The sequence below is a fragment of the Mangifera indica genome, chromosome 2 (assembly GCF_011075055.1).
Source record: "Mangifera indica cultivar Alphonso chromosome 2, CATAS_Mindica_2.1, whole genome shotgun sequence".
NCBI classification, from domain to species: Eukaryota; Viridiplantae; Streptophyta; class Magnoliopsida; order Sapindales; family Anacardiaceae; genus Mangifera; species Mangifera indica.
The window spans coordinates 21,702,720-21,718,213 of NC_058138.1; the positions used below are offsets into that span (position 1 = coordinate 21,702,720).

At 31.2% G+C, this 15,494-nt stretch overlaps 4 protein-coding genes across 4 annotated transcripts; all 4 read left to right on the plus strand.

The window, feature by feature from the left end:
• The first annotated feature begins 1,719 nt into the window (after positions 1–1,719).
• Positions 1,720–3,659, plus strand: LOC123206328 (GDSL esterase/lipase At5g33370-like). The gene is made up of 5 exons (XM_044623503.1): positions 1,720–2,020; positions 2,128–2,255; positions 2,358–2,600; positions 2,701–2,953; positions 3,240–3,659. Exons 1-5 carry the CDS (start codon positions 1,768–1,770, stop codon positions 3,473–3,475), a joined length of 1,113 nt encoding a protein of 370 aa, XP_044479438.1. The 5' UTR covers positions 1,720–1,767; the 3' UTR covers positions 3,476–3,659.
• A 3,973-nt stretch (positions 3,660–7,632) lies between these two features.
• Positions 7,633–9,228, plus strand: LOC123207269 (GDSL esterase/lipase At5g18430-like). The gene is made up of 5 exons (XM_044624626.1): positions 7,633–7,922; positions 8,008–8,138; positions 8,225–8,467; positions 8,543–8,795; positions 8,876–9,228. Exons 1-5 carry the CDS (start codon positions 7,664–7,666, stop codon positions 9,097–9,099), a joined length of 1,110 nt encoding a protein of 369 aa, XP_044480561.1. The 5' UTR covers positions 7,633–7,663; the 3' UTR covers positions 9,100–9,228.
• A 912-nt stretch (positions 9,229–10,140) lies between these two features.
• LOC123208685 (two-component response regulator 24-like) lies at positions 10,141–10,640 on the plus strand. Its single transcript, XM_044626204.1, has 2 exons — positions 10,141–10,368; positions 10,470–10,640. The coding sequence occupies exons 1-2, from the start codon at positions 10,141–10,143 to the stop codon at positions 10,638–10,640; spliced, it is 399 nt and encodes a 132-aa protein (XP_044482139.1).
• A 1,539-nt stretch (positions 10,641–12,179) lies between these two features.
• Positions 12,180–12,962, plus strand: LOC123208686 (two-component response regulator 24-like). Its single transcript, XM_044626205.1, has 2 exons — positions 12,180–12,395; positions 12,652–12,962. Exons 1-2 carry the CDS (start codon positions 12,180–12,182, stop codon positions 12,820–12,822), a joined length of 387 nt encoding a protein of 128 aa, XP_044482140.1. The 3' UTR covers positions 12,823–12,962.
• The last annotated feature ends 2,532 nt before the right edge of the window (positions 12,963–15,494 follow it).

Sequence of the window (15,494 nt, forward strand, 5' to 3'; positions counted from 1 at the left end):
GAAAAAAGTAAAATGGAGGAAATAGAAGATGAGAAAATAATTTTTTTAAATGAAATAAAATTATTATAATTTTTATATACTTAATAGGTGTTAGAACATAATACAATTTTCGATAAAATAATAACCTCTACCAATTTTAATTAATAAAAATAGATAATAACTGAAAAAAAAAAAAAAGACTTCTCAAGCTTAAGAATGAGAAAATGCTAATTACCAAATAATAATAATAATAATAACAATAAATAAATGAAAATATTGTTTCATCAAAGTGTTGGATACCGACACACCCTAATCTCATCTCTAAGTCTCATTTAAAGGGCTTAATATGCTGTCATCGCTTGTTTAAAAATTACAACTTTTTTTTTTTTCATTGAAACCCTCATCAGAAAATTAAATGTATTATATATACTTCATGGTAGCAAATTTATTTTAGAAAAAAATTATAAAATTCAATTTTGTGACTCTTTTTTTTCATTTTAGCCAATGCACAATGCTAATTAATATGAACCCATTGTTGAGAGAGTACTGAAATCCAGATTCGATGTTATACAGAATACAAAATCACAAGTATTTTTATTCCACCAAATTTTATTTTCACTGCATTGTAAAATTATTGTTATTGTCAATTCAAGCAGTTCGTCTGGGCGTGGTCTCATTTGGTTGCTTTTTAGGGGAATTAAAGAGCCTGCAAAGGAGGTTGAAAATTATAGATCGATGAATTAAATTTGGATTCTTGATGAATGTTGTTGTTAGTTCAACTGTTTTTTCCGGCAAAGTTTAGTATGGATAAGAGGGAGTGGTTGGTGTATTTATTTATAAACCCTCCATCATCTCCTTCCTCGTAATTACTATATTCAACCAAAAGTTCGCTGGAAAAATGAAGGAGAAAAATAAATAAGCACTTTTTGGATCTAGCCTAGGCTTCTATGACACTTAACAATACTTTGCAATATTTTTAGATGCAAACTTTTTAGTGAGACAAACTAAATGTGGACACACGAAGCTAGAATTTGAGTATTAACTATGCCTCTACGGACTAGCACTGGAAAAATGTTTTGGTTCATTAATCTGTTATACAACTAGTCAACAAGAAAGTAAAAATATCTTCCTTAGTGTTGATGTGAAATATAATTGACTTTCTGGAAATAAAAAGAATTATGTACCGTCAATTTTAAGTATCTTATTGGATATTCTGATAATGTATTATTTATGTGATTGAAAGATTTTAACATTAAATCATGTAATGACAGATTATTTAAGTAAATCACAAAAGTCATCAGTTATTCTTGAATATCACCTATTTGAAACCTAAGGGCACTGGCCAGGGTTTGACTGTTCTTTTTTTTTTGGTATCGTGAAGCATATGAACTTGAGTACCAGATCCTCTGGCTACAGCATTTTGGGTTATAATAATTGCCAGGGATTTTTCTTGGTAATTGATTGGTGAATATAATTCAGTGTCGAAACCTTTAATCAATTACCAGGTCAAGTAAGCAAATTAAATGCACTAGAATTTAAGACCCGGGAAAAGTTATTAACCCACAAAGTAAATTTCGTAGCTTAGTTATTTAATTAGAAAAGAAAAGTAGATATTTGATTAAGAATGTAGCGGGTGAGTGGTGACCTCATGGACTTGTCATTTGATGTAGCCATTTGCTTTTTCCTCCTAAGGAGGGAACGATATCAAGAAATTATATAAGGCCGTTCATATCTTTAACAGATTCGCACATCAAGATATTTCAGTGATAGTTAAATTTATTCCATTCAATGGAGAGCTCATTGGTGTTCAGTGCATGGATAGTTCTAGGCTTTTTAATGGCAATGGGAACATTAATTTGTGTTCCTCAAGCACAGGCAGCTCGAGCTTTCTTTGTTTTCGGAGACTCCCTTGTCGACAATGGCAACAATAATTACCTGGCAACAGAAGCTCGTGCTGACTCTCCACCTTACGGCATTGACTATCCAACTCATCGACCCACGGGGCGTTTCTCTAATGGCCTAAACATTCCTGATTTTCTCAGTATGGTGGTTTATTTGTTTTCCGTATATTATCAGCGTTATCTTTTATGGGACTCTTTCATTCAGATTGTCGATCTAATTTGACTAACACACAATGTAAATATTCAGGTAAGCAACTGGGGGCTGAACCCACATTGCCATACTTGAACCCGGAGCTCACTGGAAAAAAACTGCTCGTTGGTGCCAACTTTGCTTCTGCGGGAATTGGAATCCTCAATGATACCGGAATTCAATTTGTAAGTTTTTGCGTGTTTGGTTTGTGTCTTCTGCTGGTTTTTCTTCTTCATTCGTTCAATGTTTACATGAAGAACAAATGAAATGCGAAATTCAATTGTCAGATAAACGTAATCAGAATGTTCCAGCAATTTGAGTTCTTCAAAGAATACCAAAGACGAGTTTCAGCTCTTATCGGACCTCAAAAGACTAAACAACTAGTTAATGGTGCACTCGTCCTCATCACCGTCGGTGGCAACGATTTTGTAAACAACTATTACTTGGTTCCTTTTTCTGCAAGATCTCGCCAGTATTCTCTACCAGATTATGTTAAGTATTTAATCTCCGAGTACAAAAAGCTTCTAGCGGTATACATTAAGATCTTTTCTTATCTTTTAATTATTTTTTTATATTCTGAACTATCATTTATATGCAGTGTGATTTAAAGTACTTTGTGTATAATTACAGAAGTTGTATGTACTTGGAGCACGTAGGGTTTTGGTAACAGGGACGGGGCCACTGGGCTGTGTTCCGGCGGAACTAGCCATGCGAAGCAGACGTGGGGAGTGTGCAGCTGAATTGCAACAGGCTGCTATCCTGTTTAATCCCCAACTCAGTCGAATGCTACGAGAACTCAACACTCTCTTTCGTTCGGATGTATTCATTGGTGTCAACACACAGCTGATGCACAACAGTTTCATTAGTAATCCACAAGCATATGGTACTTATTTTTAAAACAGAAATAAAATTATTACCACCTTAGTTAAGATAAGTTTATATAATTTATTTTTATATTTAGTAGTACTTGGTAAAAAAGATGGAGAGAAAAACATAAATCAATTTCTATTAGGTCTTTACTCAAAAAGGGCTAGACTTTGCTTTCACTTACATATCCACACTCAAATCAATTCTTGGCCAATGTGAGAGCTTGGGTTTGCTGAACATATATTTAGAAATAGTGGTAGAGGATTTTTTTTTCCTGAACATATATTTACATCATGGGGCAGGATTTAAAACATCGAAGATAGCATGTTGCGGGCAGGGACCATACAATGGTCTGGGACTGTGCACTGTGGCATCAAATTTATGCCCCAACCGAAATGAATACGCATTTTGGGATCCATTCCACCCATCAGAAAGGGCTAATGGGATCATAGTTCAACAGTTCATGACCAAGGGCTCGACTGAATACATGTATCCCATGAATCTCTCAACTATCATGGAGTTGGATTCCAGGATTTGATCACTTTTACTTTTCGCAGGAAACCAACAAGGACATTCAGTGTGTTTCATTTGTGCTGCAATGTATTGAAATTAGAAGCGCCGTTGTCTCAAAAAATAATTCTCAAAATTGCTGAATAATTGTATTAAATACGAAGACAATCGACAAGTCAAATCTCTTATTCTATTCTCTATTCAAATTGTTGGCAAATAATTGATTAGCTAATAATGTACTTGAGTGATAATATCATTGTCGTGTTTTATTAGATGTTCAACAGTGATGCAAATAGTTTTATACTGCTCAATACTTTTGAGTGACGATATTGGAAGTTGGTGGCTGCCCTATGACTGACTACATGTTAATAATAGTGGCTGTACGTGATATTTGCCCATTATTTAATTTTTATTAAGAATGTATAAGTCCAGTTAAACTTAGATATTTCATCTGATTTACCATCTTAATTGTAGTTATACAACCTTCCATATTCCATAATTTCTTTCGATAAATAAAAAAATCTAAAGAATTAGTGTAGAATGCCATTGATGTAACACTGAGTAAAGAAATGGCCAAAAGACTTATTTCCACCCAAAATTTAGTTCTTTGTGAAACTCATTTGGTTAATCTTGAGAATTTTATATGCCTTGTATCATTAGTCTATTTATCATATTCAAGGGAAAAAAAAAAAGACTTTTTCTTGGTAGAATTAAAAAAACTTATATTTATTATATTTTTAATATTATAAAACATTTATTATTATTATTATTATTATTAGGCCAAAGGACTATTTCCCACCCAAACTATATTGAATTCTCAAAGTTCTCCCCATTAATTTTAAAAATCTCATTTATCCACCCATGTAGACTTGGCCATGGGCCAGTGTGGCTCGTGAACAGGATCGAAACCGGTTCGGATAAAATCAGAATCAGAACCGGATTGAATTAGAATCGAAACTAGATTTTGACTGTTCGGTTTCAATTTATATAATTTTAAAACATAAAACTGTCAGTTCACATCCGGCTTATGAACCGACGGTTTACATTTTTTGAACTGATAATTTTATTTTTTTGATTTTTTTGATTTTTTAAATAAAAAAAAAAACCAACGGTTACCTGTAAATATGCAAGAGATTGGGTCCCCTGGATATTTCAAAATCTTTTGTAGGGGACCGTTGGTCCCCTCCATATTTCAAAATTTTTTGTAGGGACCACGGTCCCCTGCATTTTGCAAAATTTTTGATATAATATGCATTTTATTAATTTGTTATTATCTTAGTCAAAAAAGAATATAAACTAAAAATTATGATTAAATTTTATTACGCAAAACAAGTAATGCAATAAAAGATAAAATAGAAATATTTAGTTAAGTATTAAACACCTCGTTACAATTAAAAAAATCATCTTCCTTTATAAAGGAAAATAGATTCGGTTGGATGACTTAGCTTTGAATTACATCTGAATTAGGTCAGCTCAATTTGGTTTGATTTAATTTAAATTTATTTAATTAAATTTGAGCTAAATTTGAATAAGAAGATTTTGTTCATTTTTTTAATCAAATTGAACTCAAGCTAGGGGGCGTTTGGTTCGATTTGGCTCAAGTTCCATTCAAATTGACAATTTTATCTATTATTTAGCAAATTAACGTTGTTTTATCAATGAGTTATGAATTTTAACCATAAATTCAAATAATAAATTGAAACAATTTGACTCAAATTGAATTAAATCATGTTATATTTGAATCAAACTCAAGTCAAAGGGTGTTCGAGCTTTTTTTGATTTGTATCCACTGTAATTACATGCGTAATTTAGTTAAAAAAAGTATATCGATCAATATTGTTAATTTTACTAATATAGAACAATACATATTATATTATATGATATACACATTATATCATATCAATTTTTGGTATATTTTAAGATATATATTATTTTTAATATAAATCATATGATAAATATCACGGATTGTATAAAAGTGATAACTATGGTAGCATTCATGATGCAATAGTGAAAAATCATAGCACGTTCATAATGTGTTATGATTTGGGAAGGGTATACTAAAAATATATTTCATTCAAGCCCCTCAAACCAAAATAATTTGATAATAATTAATTAAAATAAATAAATTTTTTGTAAGGGAAATAATAGTCAAGATAGCGGAGGTGAATGATAAGGTAAGAGAGTAATGTCGGCTATTGGATATGTAAAGGTAAGAGAACTACGTAGGTTTTAATTTTTCTAAATCCCAAAAAAATACGTAGTAAGCTTAATTGAAAAATTAAGTCCAAGTCTTTCTTTTAATTTTCAATTATTGTAATCAATAGTTTAAAAATTAAATTAAGATCATGTGTTAGAATTAACGATTCAATATCGGTTTCGAACTAGGGTTATGAATCAGAACCGTAAATTTCGAATCGGGGTCATGAACCAAAACCGTAGGTTCTAAACCGGTTACAAATTGTCCTATTATGGTTTCGGTTCAAGGTCCTCATTTTTTTGAACCGTGAACAGATGGTTTCAAACCGAAACCACTTGTTCATGAACCATGGCCAAGATTACACCAATGACCGTTTAAATATGTTAATTTTAAGAGTAAAATCATCATTTTATATTTAATATTAAAAATAAACTTAAATATGATTTAATTTCTCCCCCCTAAATTTAAAAAAAACTAACTTTTCTCCCATAAACCAAGTTTGAAAAAATCATATTGGCCCCCTAGAGTTTAGTTTCAAAATCCGTTCACTTTCTCCTGCGCCATCGCCGGTCGTCTCTCTCTCCCGACGATTTCCTTTACTTCAACGACCCGTCTCAACTCCACTTCAACTTATCTGATGTCTAGAGACGTCGTCTGGTAAGAGAAATAATCTTCCCAGATAAAGACGAGATGACTCATCTTCTTAGACGATGAAGACCAAATCGATCTATTTCGTCTTTGTTGTCTGAGAAGACGATTTCTCTTGACACTGGATGGGTTAGGGTAGAGTTGAGGCGGACCATCGGAGGAAGGAAAATCATCGAAAGGGAGAGACGGCCGACAATGACATCGAAGAAAGTGAACAGATTTTGAAAATAAATCTTATAAGGGAAATATGATCTTTTCAAATTTGACTTAGAGGATGAAATGTTAGTTTTTAAACTTTTATGAAAGAAAATAAGATTAAATTGTTAAGAATTAAGATTTTGTTAAATTTAATCACCATAAATAGATAAATAATATTTTTAAAATTAAAAGAGAAAACTTTGAGAAAACAACATACTTTGGTGGGAAATAGTCCTTTAGCCATATTATTATTACTATCTGTTCCTATTTAAACATGTGGGACTGGGGATTAAAAAAAATTAATTTCAGACCAATTAATAAATGACATTTGTTGTAACAAATTTTATATATATATATATGTTTGTATGTATGTATGTTTGTATGTATGTATTTCATCTATTATAAATATGAATTCTAGTTAAATAATTTATGAACCCTTAAATTATTCAAATACATTTTGGATTGTAAAATTCATTTCTTGAGTCAAAATTCACCTTAATGTATATGAGTTGTAAGGTAATTATTGCTGAAATAATCTAAAATCTTTGGTCAAGATGAGAGTTCTACAACAATTAATTTTTAAAAATAGAACTAATATAATTGAAGTTACAAGGTCATATTCAAATAACAATTATTAACAATTTAATGTGGTCAAAGTTATTTTGGTCCCCTCAATGTTCTACAAAGATTCAACGTCCGGATATCTATTTTTAAACTTGTTCTTAGAAAATCACTTCAAGTGCTTCAATTCCTTTACCAAAGTCCAATCAAATGCTTCAAACCACTAAAAAAATAATATTTGATAAGTTAGATTTATAATTTGTGGTGCGAAAGACATAATTGATTCAAACAGCTAGCAAATATTGCAGTATGTAGAACATTCATATCTACATTTTTGGCTTACAATGAATAATATTTACTTCGTTACAACTCAAGGAAGATGTAGAAATCAATAGTTGCATTAAAAAGCTGTGCAAATAAAGCTGCATATCAGTAATTGGAGGCCATTGATGAACTTAAATCAGCCTGTTGAAGCTGCAATATGCCACAAGTTGTTGCCCCGCCCAACTACTTACGTTATCAGTGAAGGCATCAGAGACTGTATATATATATATATAGAGTCATCAGGCCATTCCTTCAATGACATCCCAGAAGTCTATTTCACTACAAATTATGTATTCACCGTCTGCCATGAATACATCACATTATTTTTCTTGGATGATTCTAGGGCTTGTGTTGGCATTGGGAACTGTTGCTTCCTCGGTTGAAGCTCGAGCTTTCTTTGTGTTTGGTGACTCGCTTGTTGATAGCGGCAATAATAATTTTCTGGCAACAACTGCTCGTGCTGATGCACCACCTTATGGAATTGATTATCCTACTCGTCGACCTACTGGCCGGTTCTCTAATGGCCTTAACATCCCTGATATCATCAGTAAGTTTTCCAGAAGCTTCGCCGTATGTATTCTATTAAAATCTATTTCTTAATGTTGCATGGCCTAAATGATTTTGATATTCAGGTGAGCAAATTGGCCAATCCGAACACCCACTGCCGTACTTGAGTCCCGAGCTCACTGGACAGAAGCTTCTTGTTGGTGCCAATTTTGCTTCAGCAGGAATAGGCATTCTCAATGACACTGGAATCCAATTTGTAAGTGCGTGGGCTAAGAACAAGTCATTTTATAAAAATAAAATTTGATTTACAAACTGAAATTAGTTAATGCTGCACATTTGCAGCTGAATATAATCAGAATGTTTAGACAATTGGACTACTTCGAGGAATACCAGCATCGGGTGACTGCACTCATTGGAGCTCAACAAACTCGCCGGCTTGTGAACCAGGCTCTTCTGCTTATAACAGTTGGTGGCAACGATTTTGTGAATAACTATTACTTGGTTCCCGTCTCTGCACGATCTCGCCAATTCTCTTTGCCAGATTATGTCAAGTATCTCATTGCAGAGTACAAAAAATTACTGAAGGTAATCCTCATTCACAATTTTTAATAAACTTTTGCCCCAGTTCTCTTTGATTTTCATGTTATTGAGTTATTGCAGAGGCTACACAAATTGGGAGCACGTAGAGTTCTTGTGACAGGTACCGGACCATTGGGCTGTGTTCCGGCTGAACTGGCCATGAGAGGAACAAACGGTGGATGCTCCGCCGAGCTACAAAGAGCTGCAGCCTTGTACAATCCACAGCTCGTCGAAATGATAAAAGAACTAAACAGAGAGATTGGTAAAACTGTGTTTATTGCGGCAAATACTCAGCAAATGCACATGGATTTCATCAGTGACCCTCAAGCTTATGGTAAGATCGATGTTGGTGAAATTCAGATTCTTTCTTGCTCTTGTTCTTGTATTAAACTAAAAGCATGATGTCTTTTGTAGGATTTACAACATCAAAGGTAGCTTGTTGTGGACAAGGACCATACAATGGGATTGGTCTATGCACTGCATCGTCTAATTTGTGTCCAAATCGTGATCTCTATGCATTCTGGGATCCATTTCATCCTTCCGAAAAGGCAAATAGAATTATCGTTCAACAGATTATGAGCGGCTCTACCAACTACATGAGCCCCATGAATCTCAGCTCTATCATGGCTTTGGATTGACTATGACTTATGAGTCACCTCTTCATTTCAAAATTGTACTTTTTGTTTGTTTCTCAGCGTTGTGGATGTTAAAAGTCAAGCAAAAATAAACTATTTGTGTTTGAAATAAATCTACCTATATTTAATTAATTTCATATTTTTCTAATAATCTATTATAACTCAAATAATAATGAAAAAACGAAATTAACCTTGTGATGTACATATGAGTATTACAAGATGGTGTGAAAAAAACTAGGCTTTGTCATTGTGATTCTGACCAATATTCTCAAACTCATTCATTCTTATTAATAAACCAAGTTTACAATTTTTATTCTCTCAACCAATACTTTCTTTCTTGATAGCAAGAGTATTTCCATAATTTTAATAAAAATAAACATATTGATAATTGCCATTTGTATCAGATTTTTACACAATTGTGTGATTTTATTAAAATGGATAAATTAGTAATTTATAATGAAACTAAACTGTTTTGTTTAATAAAATTAAACAATAGATTATCACAAATAAATTTTTTAAATTTAAAAGATGAAAAATGATTGGTGAAAAATAGTCATTCAGGCCTTTAATAAATCTTAATACAAACGTAGTTCGAATCTATTCAATAGATTTTTATTTAGTAAAAATATCTAGTAATTTTAAAGATATATCTAGTGAGATGGTAAATGTAATAACAATACTCAAACATGTAAGAAAATGTGAGCTTTTTGTGATTTCACGGTATCTGCATTTTAATTCTCATGTACACAGAATCCAAGTCACTAGATTACATCTAAATGTTTAGACAAATTTGTTTGAAATACCTTTATCAAAAGTTAAACAAAAAAGCCAGGCATTTTCTTGCTATATAAACCCTGATTAATTGTAGATGTAAGCATTCTGTTCCAAGGCAAACTTTGAGTTCTTCATTATCATTCTATAGTAAGTAGTAATTAGGAATTTCAAATTTCTTGTTCTTTGTACATTTACATTGTAAACTTGATTAAAATTCTTATTCATTAATTTTTCTTTATATGGACAATAGGAAATTCAACTGTAAAAAGGATGTCCGGAGGTTCTTCAAGCTTTGGTGAAAATGTCAACCAAATTTCTGCCCTCGTTGTCGATGATGACCGTGTCATCCGCACACTTCACGCTGCAATGTTGAAGGCGCTCGGAGTGAAGGTTCACCTTGCTGTAAATGGGAAGGAAGCAGTTGATCTTTTCCGTTCTGGGGTGAATATTCATATCGTATTTATGGACTTGGAGATGCCTGTGATGAATGGTATTGAGGTAAATATATACAAAATACATTACCATATATTTCATTACATCATATATCGTCTTTGTAAAAGAAAAATTAATCCGTCTTTTTTAACAACTGTAAACAACAGGCAACAAGAGAGCTGCGAGCAATGGGAGTGAAAAGCTTTATCGTGGGTGTGAGCTCTCGCTTTTTAGACGAAGAGAGGAATGAATTTATGTCAGCCGGTTTAGACCAATGCTATGAGAAGCCATTGACCATGGCGAATATCAAAGCTCTTCTCGAAGAGATGAAGAATTGAGTCGAACGAGAACATAGAACCATGAGATCCTTGAACTCAATCAATTCCTTTCTTGATCTGGATCATTAATGGTTCATTCTCTCTTTAATTTCATGAATGGTGAAGTCCTGCAGAAGGTGATTGTGTGTAGCTTTTGCCATGAATAAAGTTGTGTTGTTCTCCTTTTTAAGGTTCTGTAAGGATGCTTGCATGCTAGCGACTTAATATTGAATAAAAGAAAAAAATATTAAATAAATTATTTGTTTGCCTGTTTATTTATTATTTTTATTTTTTCTTGACTCATAAAAAAATCATTTTCGTTTTTAATCATGGTTTTTAGAACAGTCATACAAACGAGAACAAATTATTCACAAATTTAAAAATGTTAATAAAATCTGTATTTTCAGACAAACATGTTAAATATGTTTCCAATTTTTCCCATTTTCCATTTATTTTCAATATTCTCAAAAAAACAAAAAATTATATGATAACACAAAATATATATATTTTTAAATTTTATAATGAAATATTATTAATTTAGTTCCTGTAAATTGAGTTTGTTTATGGACCTCTCAAATTTTGAAAGTAACTTAGCCCCTATATATGCAAATTAATTTTGAAACGGTCCTCTCATTTATTGAACTGCATTTTTGCACCCCAAATGTATCATTCATACATTAGCCCCTAATACCCTTAATAAATAATAATAATAATAATAATATTTGTATCACTCATACAATAAAATTATACGTACCTAGTTTTAATATAAAAATGAGTATACACTTGTTGTGTGTTATCAAGTAATGAAATGATTTTGAATTAAAGATAAAATAACGTTCAATCACATAATAATGTATATTAAATGTGTATCTATTTGTGTACTCAAAATAGATATATATAATATTACTTATCATTCGTATATGCATATTTTTCATCCATCAAAAGTGACTTATTCAATCAATCGAACTTTAAATTTTATTTTTTCCTCCGAAAAATTAAAATCGTTTAAAATTACGACTTTAACCTTTTTATAAAAAAAAAGGTTATTTTTTTCCTTTAGTTAGAAACTAACTACATTTAATTTACTTCTTTATACATTCGTGGCCCGAATCTATACACTAGAGTTTTTAAAAGTGCAAATATCTTGTAATTTGGCGAGATGATAATTTCAATATGCTTTTTATGAACATTTGAAAAATGCGAATTCTTCGGGATTTTATAGTATCTAAATTGAATTCTCAAATACATAAAATCCAAGTGACTAGATTACATTTAAATGTTTCTGTTTCATATAATTTTTATTTAAATGCAAACATAAAGAAACCACACATTTTCTTGCTTATATAAACCCTTTCTAGTTGTTGATTTAGGCATTCTATTCCAAAGCAAACTCTCCTCATTCAATAGTAAGTAGCAATGAGGTTTAATACTTAACACCATATGTTTTGCTTTAGATTTGTTTTACTTAATTCTTTAATTTTACTTGTATATATATATATATATATATGAAAGAAAATAACAAATTTTTCCTTATTGCTTATAGGAAATTCAACTATAACAATGAAGTCCGGAGGTTCTTCAAGCAGCCAAATTTCTGCCCTTGTTGTTGATGATGATTTTGTCATTCGTCAAATTCACTCTGCAATGTTGAAGTCATTCGGAGTGGATGTTCAACTCGCGGTAAATGGAAAAGAAGCAGTTGATCTTTTCCGTTCTGGGACAAATGTTCATATCGTTTTTATGGATATGGATATGCCTGTGATGAATGGAATCATGGTATATATATACATATATATCAATATATTTAATATATTACAATATTATTATATTTGATTTGCTTAATTAGAAAAAAAAAAAACTTTTTATTATTAGTAAATCAATTTTAGAATAATCTCCTAAAAGTCAACCTCTTTTTTCAACTAGAATAGTGAGTCAAATAGGCCAAAATATTATCTATTAAGCCATTTATGTAATGAAATTACAAGAAGCAGAAAGTATTGTCCTAACAGAAAAACTGAACCAATGTTAACAGGCCACAAGGGAGCTACGAGCAATGGGCGTGAACACTATGATCGTAGGCGTGAGTTCTCGCTATTTAGATGAGGACAGGGAGAGGTTTATGTCGGCCGGTTTGAACCGATTTTATGAGAAGCCTTTGACCATGACGGATATCAGGTCTCTTCTCGATGAAATGCAGGGTTAAATCAAGCAACAAGAATACAAAACCACAAGATCCAAGAGCTCAATTAACTCATTTCTAGATGTGGGTCATCAGTGGTTCTTTCTCATTGATGAAATGCTTCAGCTGAAGCTTGTTTTGTGTGGCCTTTGACATGAATAAAGTTGTGTCTTTTTTCTAAGGTTGTGAAGTATATTTGCATCCATGCTAGTTAATGTGGACTCTGTGTTTGGGAGGAGACTATGCCGTCTTTATTTAAAAGAAGAATAATAGAGCTCTGGTAGCATTGCTTTTATATAAAAATTAAAAATAAAATAATATTTAAAAATGTGATATCAATTTAATATTTAAAATTAAATACATATTATATTATTAATATATTTAATCCTTTTTTCCAATGGTCTAATATTAAAATATTATAACAATTAATTTTTGTTGGATTTGAACTGAGAGGCCTATAAATAGCCCAGTTAATTCACTTTGACCAGGTCCGATCTGACCCAAATCCCTGTACATCTCTAATTGGGCTAGCGGATCTAGTAGTTCCTTTTGATTGTGTATTTAGATCGTGGCTAATGGTCAACGGGACTTGATTTTCAGATTTATCACTAGATTTTTAGTTGTATAGTAAGTAGAACATTACTGGAGCATCAAATATTAATATTTAGGCCAAAACACTATTTTCCCCCCAGTTTATGTGCATTTTTTAAATCATATCTATGAGATTTAAAAGTCTAAAAGTCTTATTTATCTATTAAAAATCTCAGTTATAGTTATGAATAAAATCGTTATTTAATAAAAAATTTTAAAAATTTAAAGTTTTATTATATTTATCTTCCTTACCTTGAAAATCTCATAATTTCCTTCTATTTAAAGTTTGAAAAATCAAAAATTTTTCCCTAGGATTTGCAAACTATCATTGAAGATGGTCGTCTCCGATGGCGTTGGCCTGTCAATCACTTACAAAGCCTTTTTCCTCCGACAAAGATGTCTTTGTCGGAGTGTCTTCATCTTGGACAAAAATGATTTCATCTTCATCTAAAACAAAAAAGATTTCGTCTTCATCGGAGGAAATATGTTTCATCGATGGTTGGGAAATGATCGATGAAGAGAGTAAAGCTGGGAGGGAGAGCCAATGCCACCAGAGATGGTGAAGTTTGCCATCTTCGACGATGGTTTGCAAACTTTAGGAGAGAAATTTTGATTTTTTAAACTTCAAGTGAGTTAATTGTGATATTTTCAAGCTGAGAGGAACAAACATAATAAAACTTTAGTTTTTTTGTTAAATAATAGTTTTATCTTTAATATTAATTGAAATTTTTAATGGATAGATAAAATTTTTAGATTTTCAAATTTTATGAGTGTAACTTTGACAATACATTTAAACTTGGGTAGAAAATAGTCCTTTGGCCGTAATATTTATAATAACAAAAATCGTTATAAGTTTTGAAAGTTTCAAAATGTGGAACAAAAATAATTTTGAAAGTTTTGTCTTATAAATTATATTGTTTTATATACATAATTCTTATTTTGTTATATCTTGATCGACTTTGATGCTCTATGTTAGTAGAATACTTTAGAAAAAGCTTTTTTGGTCCGGTTTCACAATTTGTATGCTCTAATCATTATTAAGGGTGCAAACAAATTGAATCAAATAATGTTTGATTCAAATTCGATTTGATTATTTAAAAGACAGTTCGAGCACAATGAATGGATAATATTTTGATTCAAGTTTGAGATCTTTAAAAAATCATATTTAAACTCTCTAATTTTCATATATTATTTTAAAACTCTATAAATTTTATATTTATTTATTATTTTTATATTTAAAATTAAAAATTAAAAATTAAAAAATATAAATTTTAAAATTATTAAAATTTTTTTAATATTTTACTCGTGACAAGAAACCCATGCGCTCATTAAACCAATAAACTCGAAAGCTCAGTTTGGGACCACCGGAGCCACAAGCGGCTTAACACCCTATGAATCATAATCATGCTGCAGGGAAGAATTCAGTTTATTTTAGTGGTAATTAAATTTTCTTCGTTGAAAAGACAATAAATTCATACTTGACCCTGAAGCAAATCAACCAAAAATAATGGTTTACCTTTTTAATAAGGCCAAATAACCATGTCCCACCCAAGTTTAGATGCAATCTCAAAGTCACATAATAAGGTTTGAAATATTCAAAATTTTATTTACTTGTCAACTAAGGGTAAAATTTTCTGTTAGATACAGTGGTAAAACTATCATTTTACTAGTAAGGATAAAAAAAATATAAAATTTATTATATTTTTCTTTCATAAATTTTAGAAACTAATATTTTATCCTTTATAAAGTTTTTTAATTTTGAAAAATCATAATTTTTCCCCTAAAACCTTATAATTTTTTCTTTCCCTCCGACCATTTTCTCTAGCTATTTGGAAATGACAACGATGAAACCTTTTCATTGACCAAGAAATCCGGGGAAGAGATTCTAAATCTCTTCATCGACAAAGAGATCTGATTCTCTTCCTCAACTAAATCTAGATCTCTTCTCTCAAATCTTATCAGATTTCTTTGTTTTTGACAAAGAGATCTATTTTAGATTTATCTATGTGTGTTGACCAACTGTTTAGGGTGGAGAGTGAAAGTTATTGGGGTGAGAGATAGTGGCCAAAGAGGTGAAGAAAAAATTTAGAGAGAAAATATAATTT

Bases quoted from the DNA above. Each gene is read 5' to 3' on its own strand.
- LOC123206328 (XM_044623503.1), top strand. From the start codon at position 1,768: ATGGAGAGCTCATTGGTGTTCAGTGCATGGATAGTTCTAGGCTTTTTA. The intron at 2,256-2,357 runs GTAAGTTTTTGC...TTCAATTGTCAG, and splicing joins ATGATACCGGAATTCAATTT to ATAAACGTAATCAGAATGTT. The intron at 2,601-2,700 runs GTATACATTAAG...GTATAATTACAG, and splicing joins AGTACAAAAAGCTTCTAGCG to AAGTTGTATGTACTTGGAGC.
- LOC123207269 (XM_044624626.1), top strand. From the start codon at position 7,664: ATGTATTCACCGTCTGCCATGAATACATCACATTATTTTTCTTGGATG. The intron at 8,139-8,224 runs GTAAGTGCGTGG...GCACATTTGCAG, and splicing joins ATGACACTGGAATCCAATTT to CTGAATATAATCAGAATGTT. The intron at 8,796-8,875 runs GTAAGATCGATG...TGTCTTTTGTAG, and splicing joins CAGTGACCCTCAAGCTTATG to GATTTACAACATCAAAGGTA.
- LOC123208685 (XM_044626204.1), top strand. From the start codon at position 10,141: ATGTCCGGAGGTTCTTCAAGCTTTGGTGAAAATGTCAACCAAATTTCT. The intron at 10,369-10,469 runs GTAAATATATAC...TGTAAACAACAG, and splicing joins CTGTGATGAATGGTATTGAG to GCAACAAGAGAGCTGCGAGC.
- LOC123208686 (XM_044626205.1), top strand. From the start codon at position 12,180: ATGAAGTCCGGAGGTTCTTCAAGCAGCCAAATTTCTGCCCTTGTTGTT. The intron at 12,396-12,651 runs GTATATATATAC...CAATGTTAACAG, and splicing joins CTGTGATGAATGGAATCATG to GCCACAAGGGAGCTACGAGC.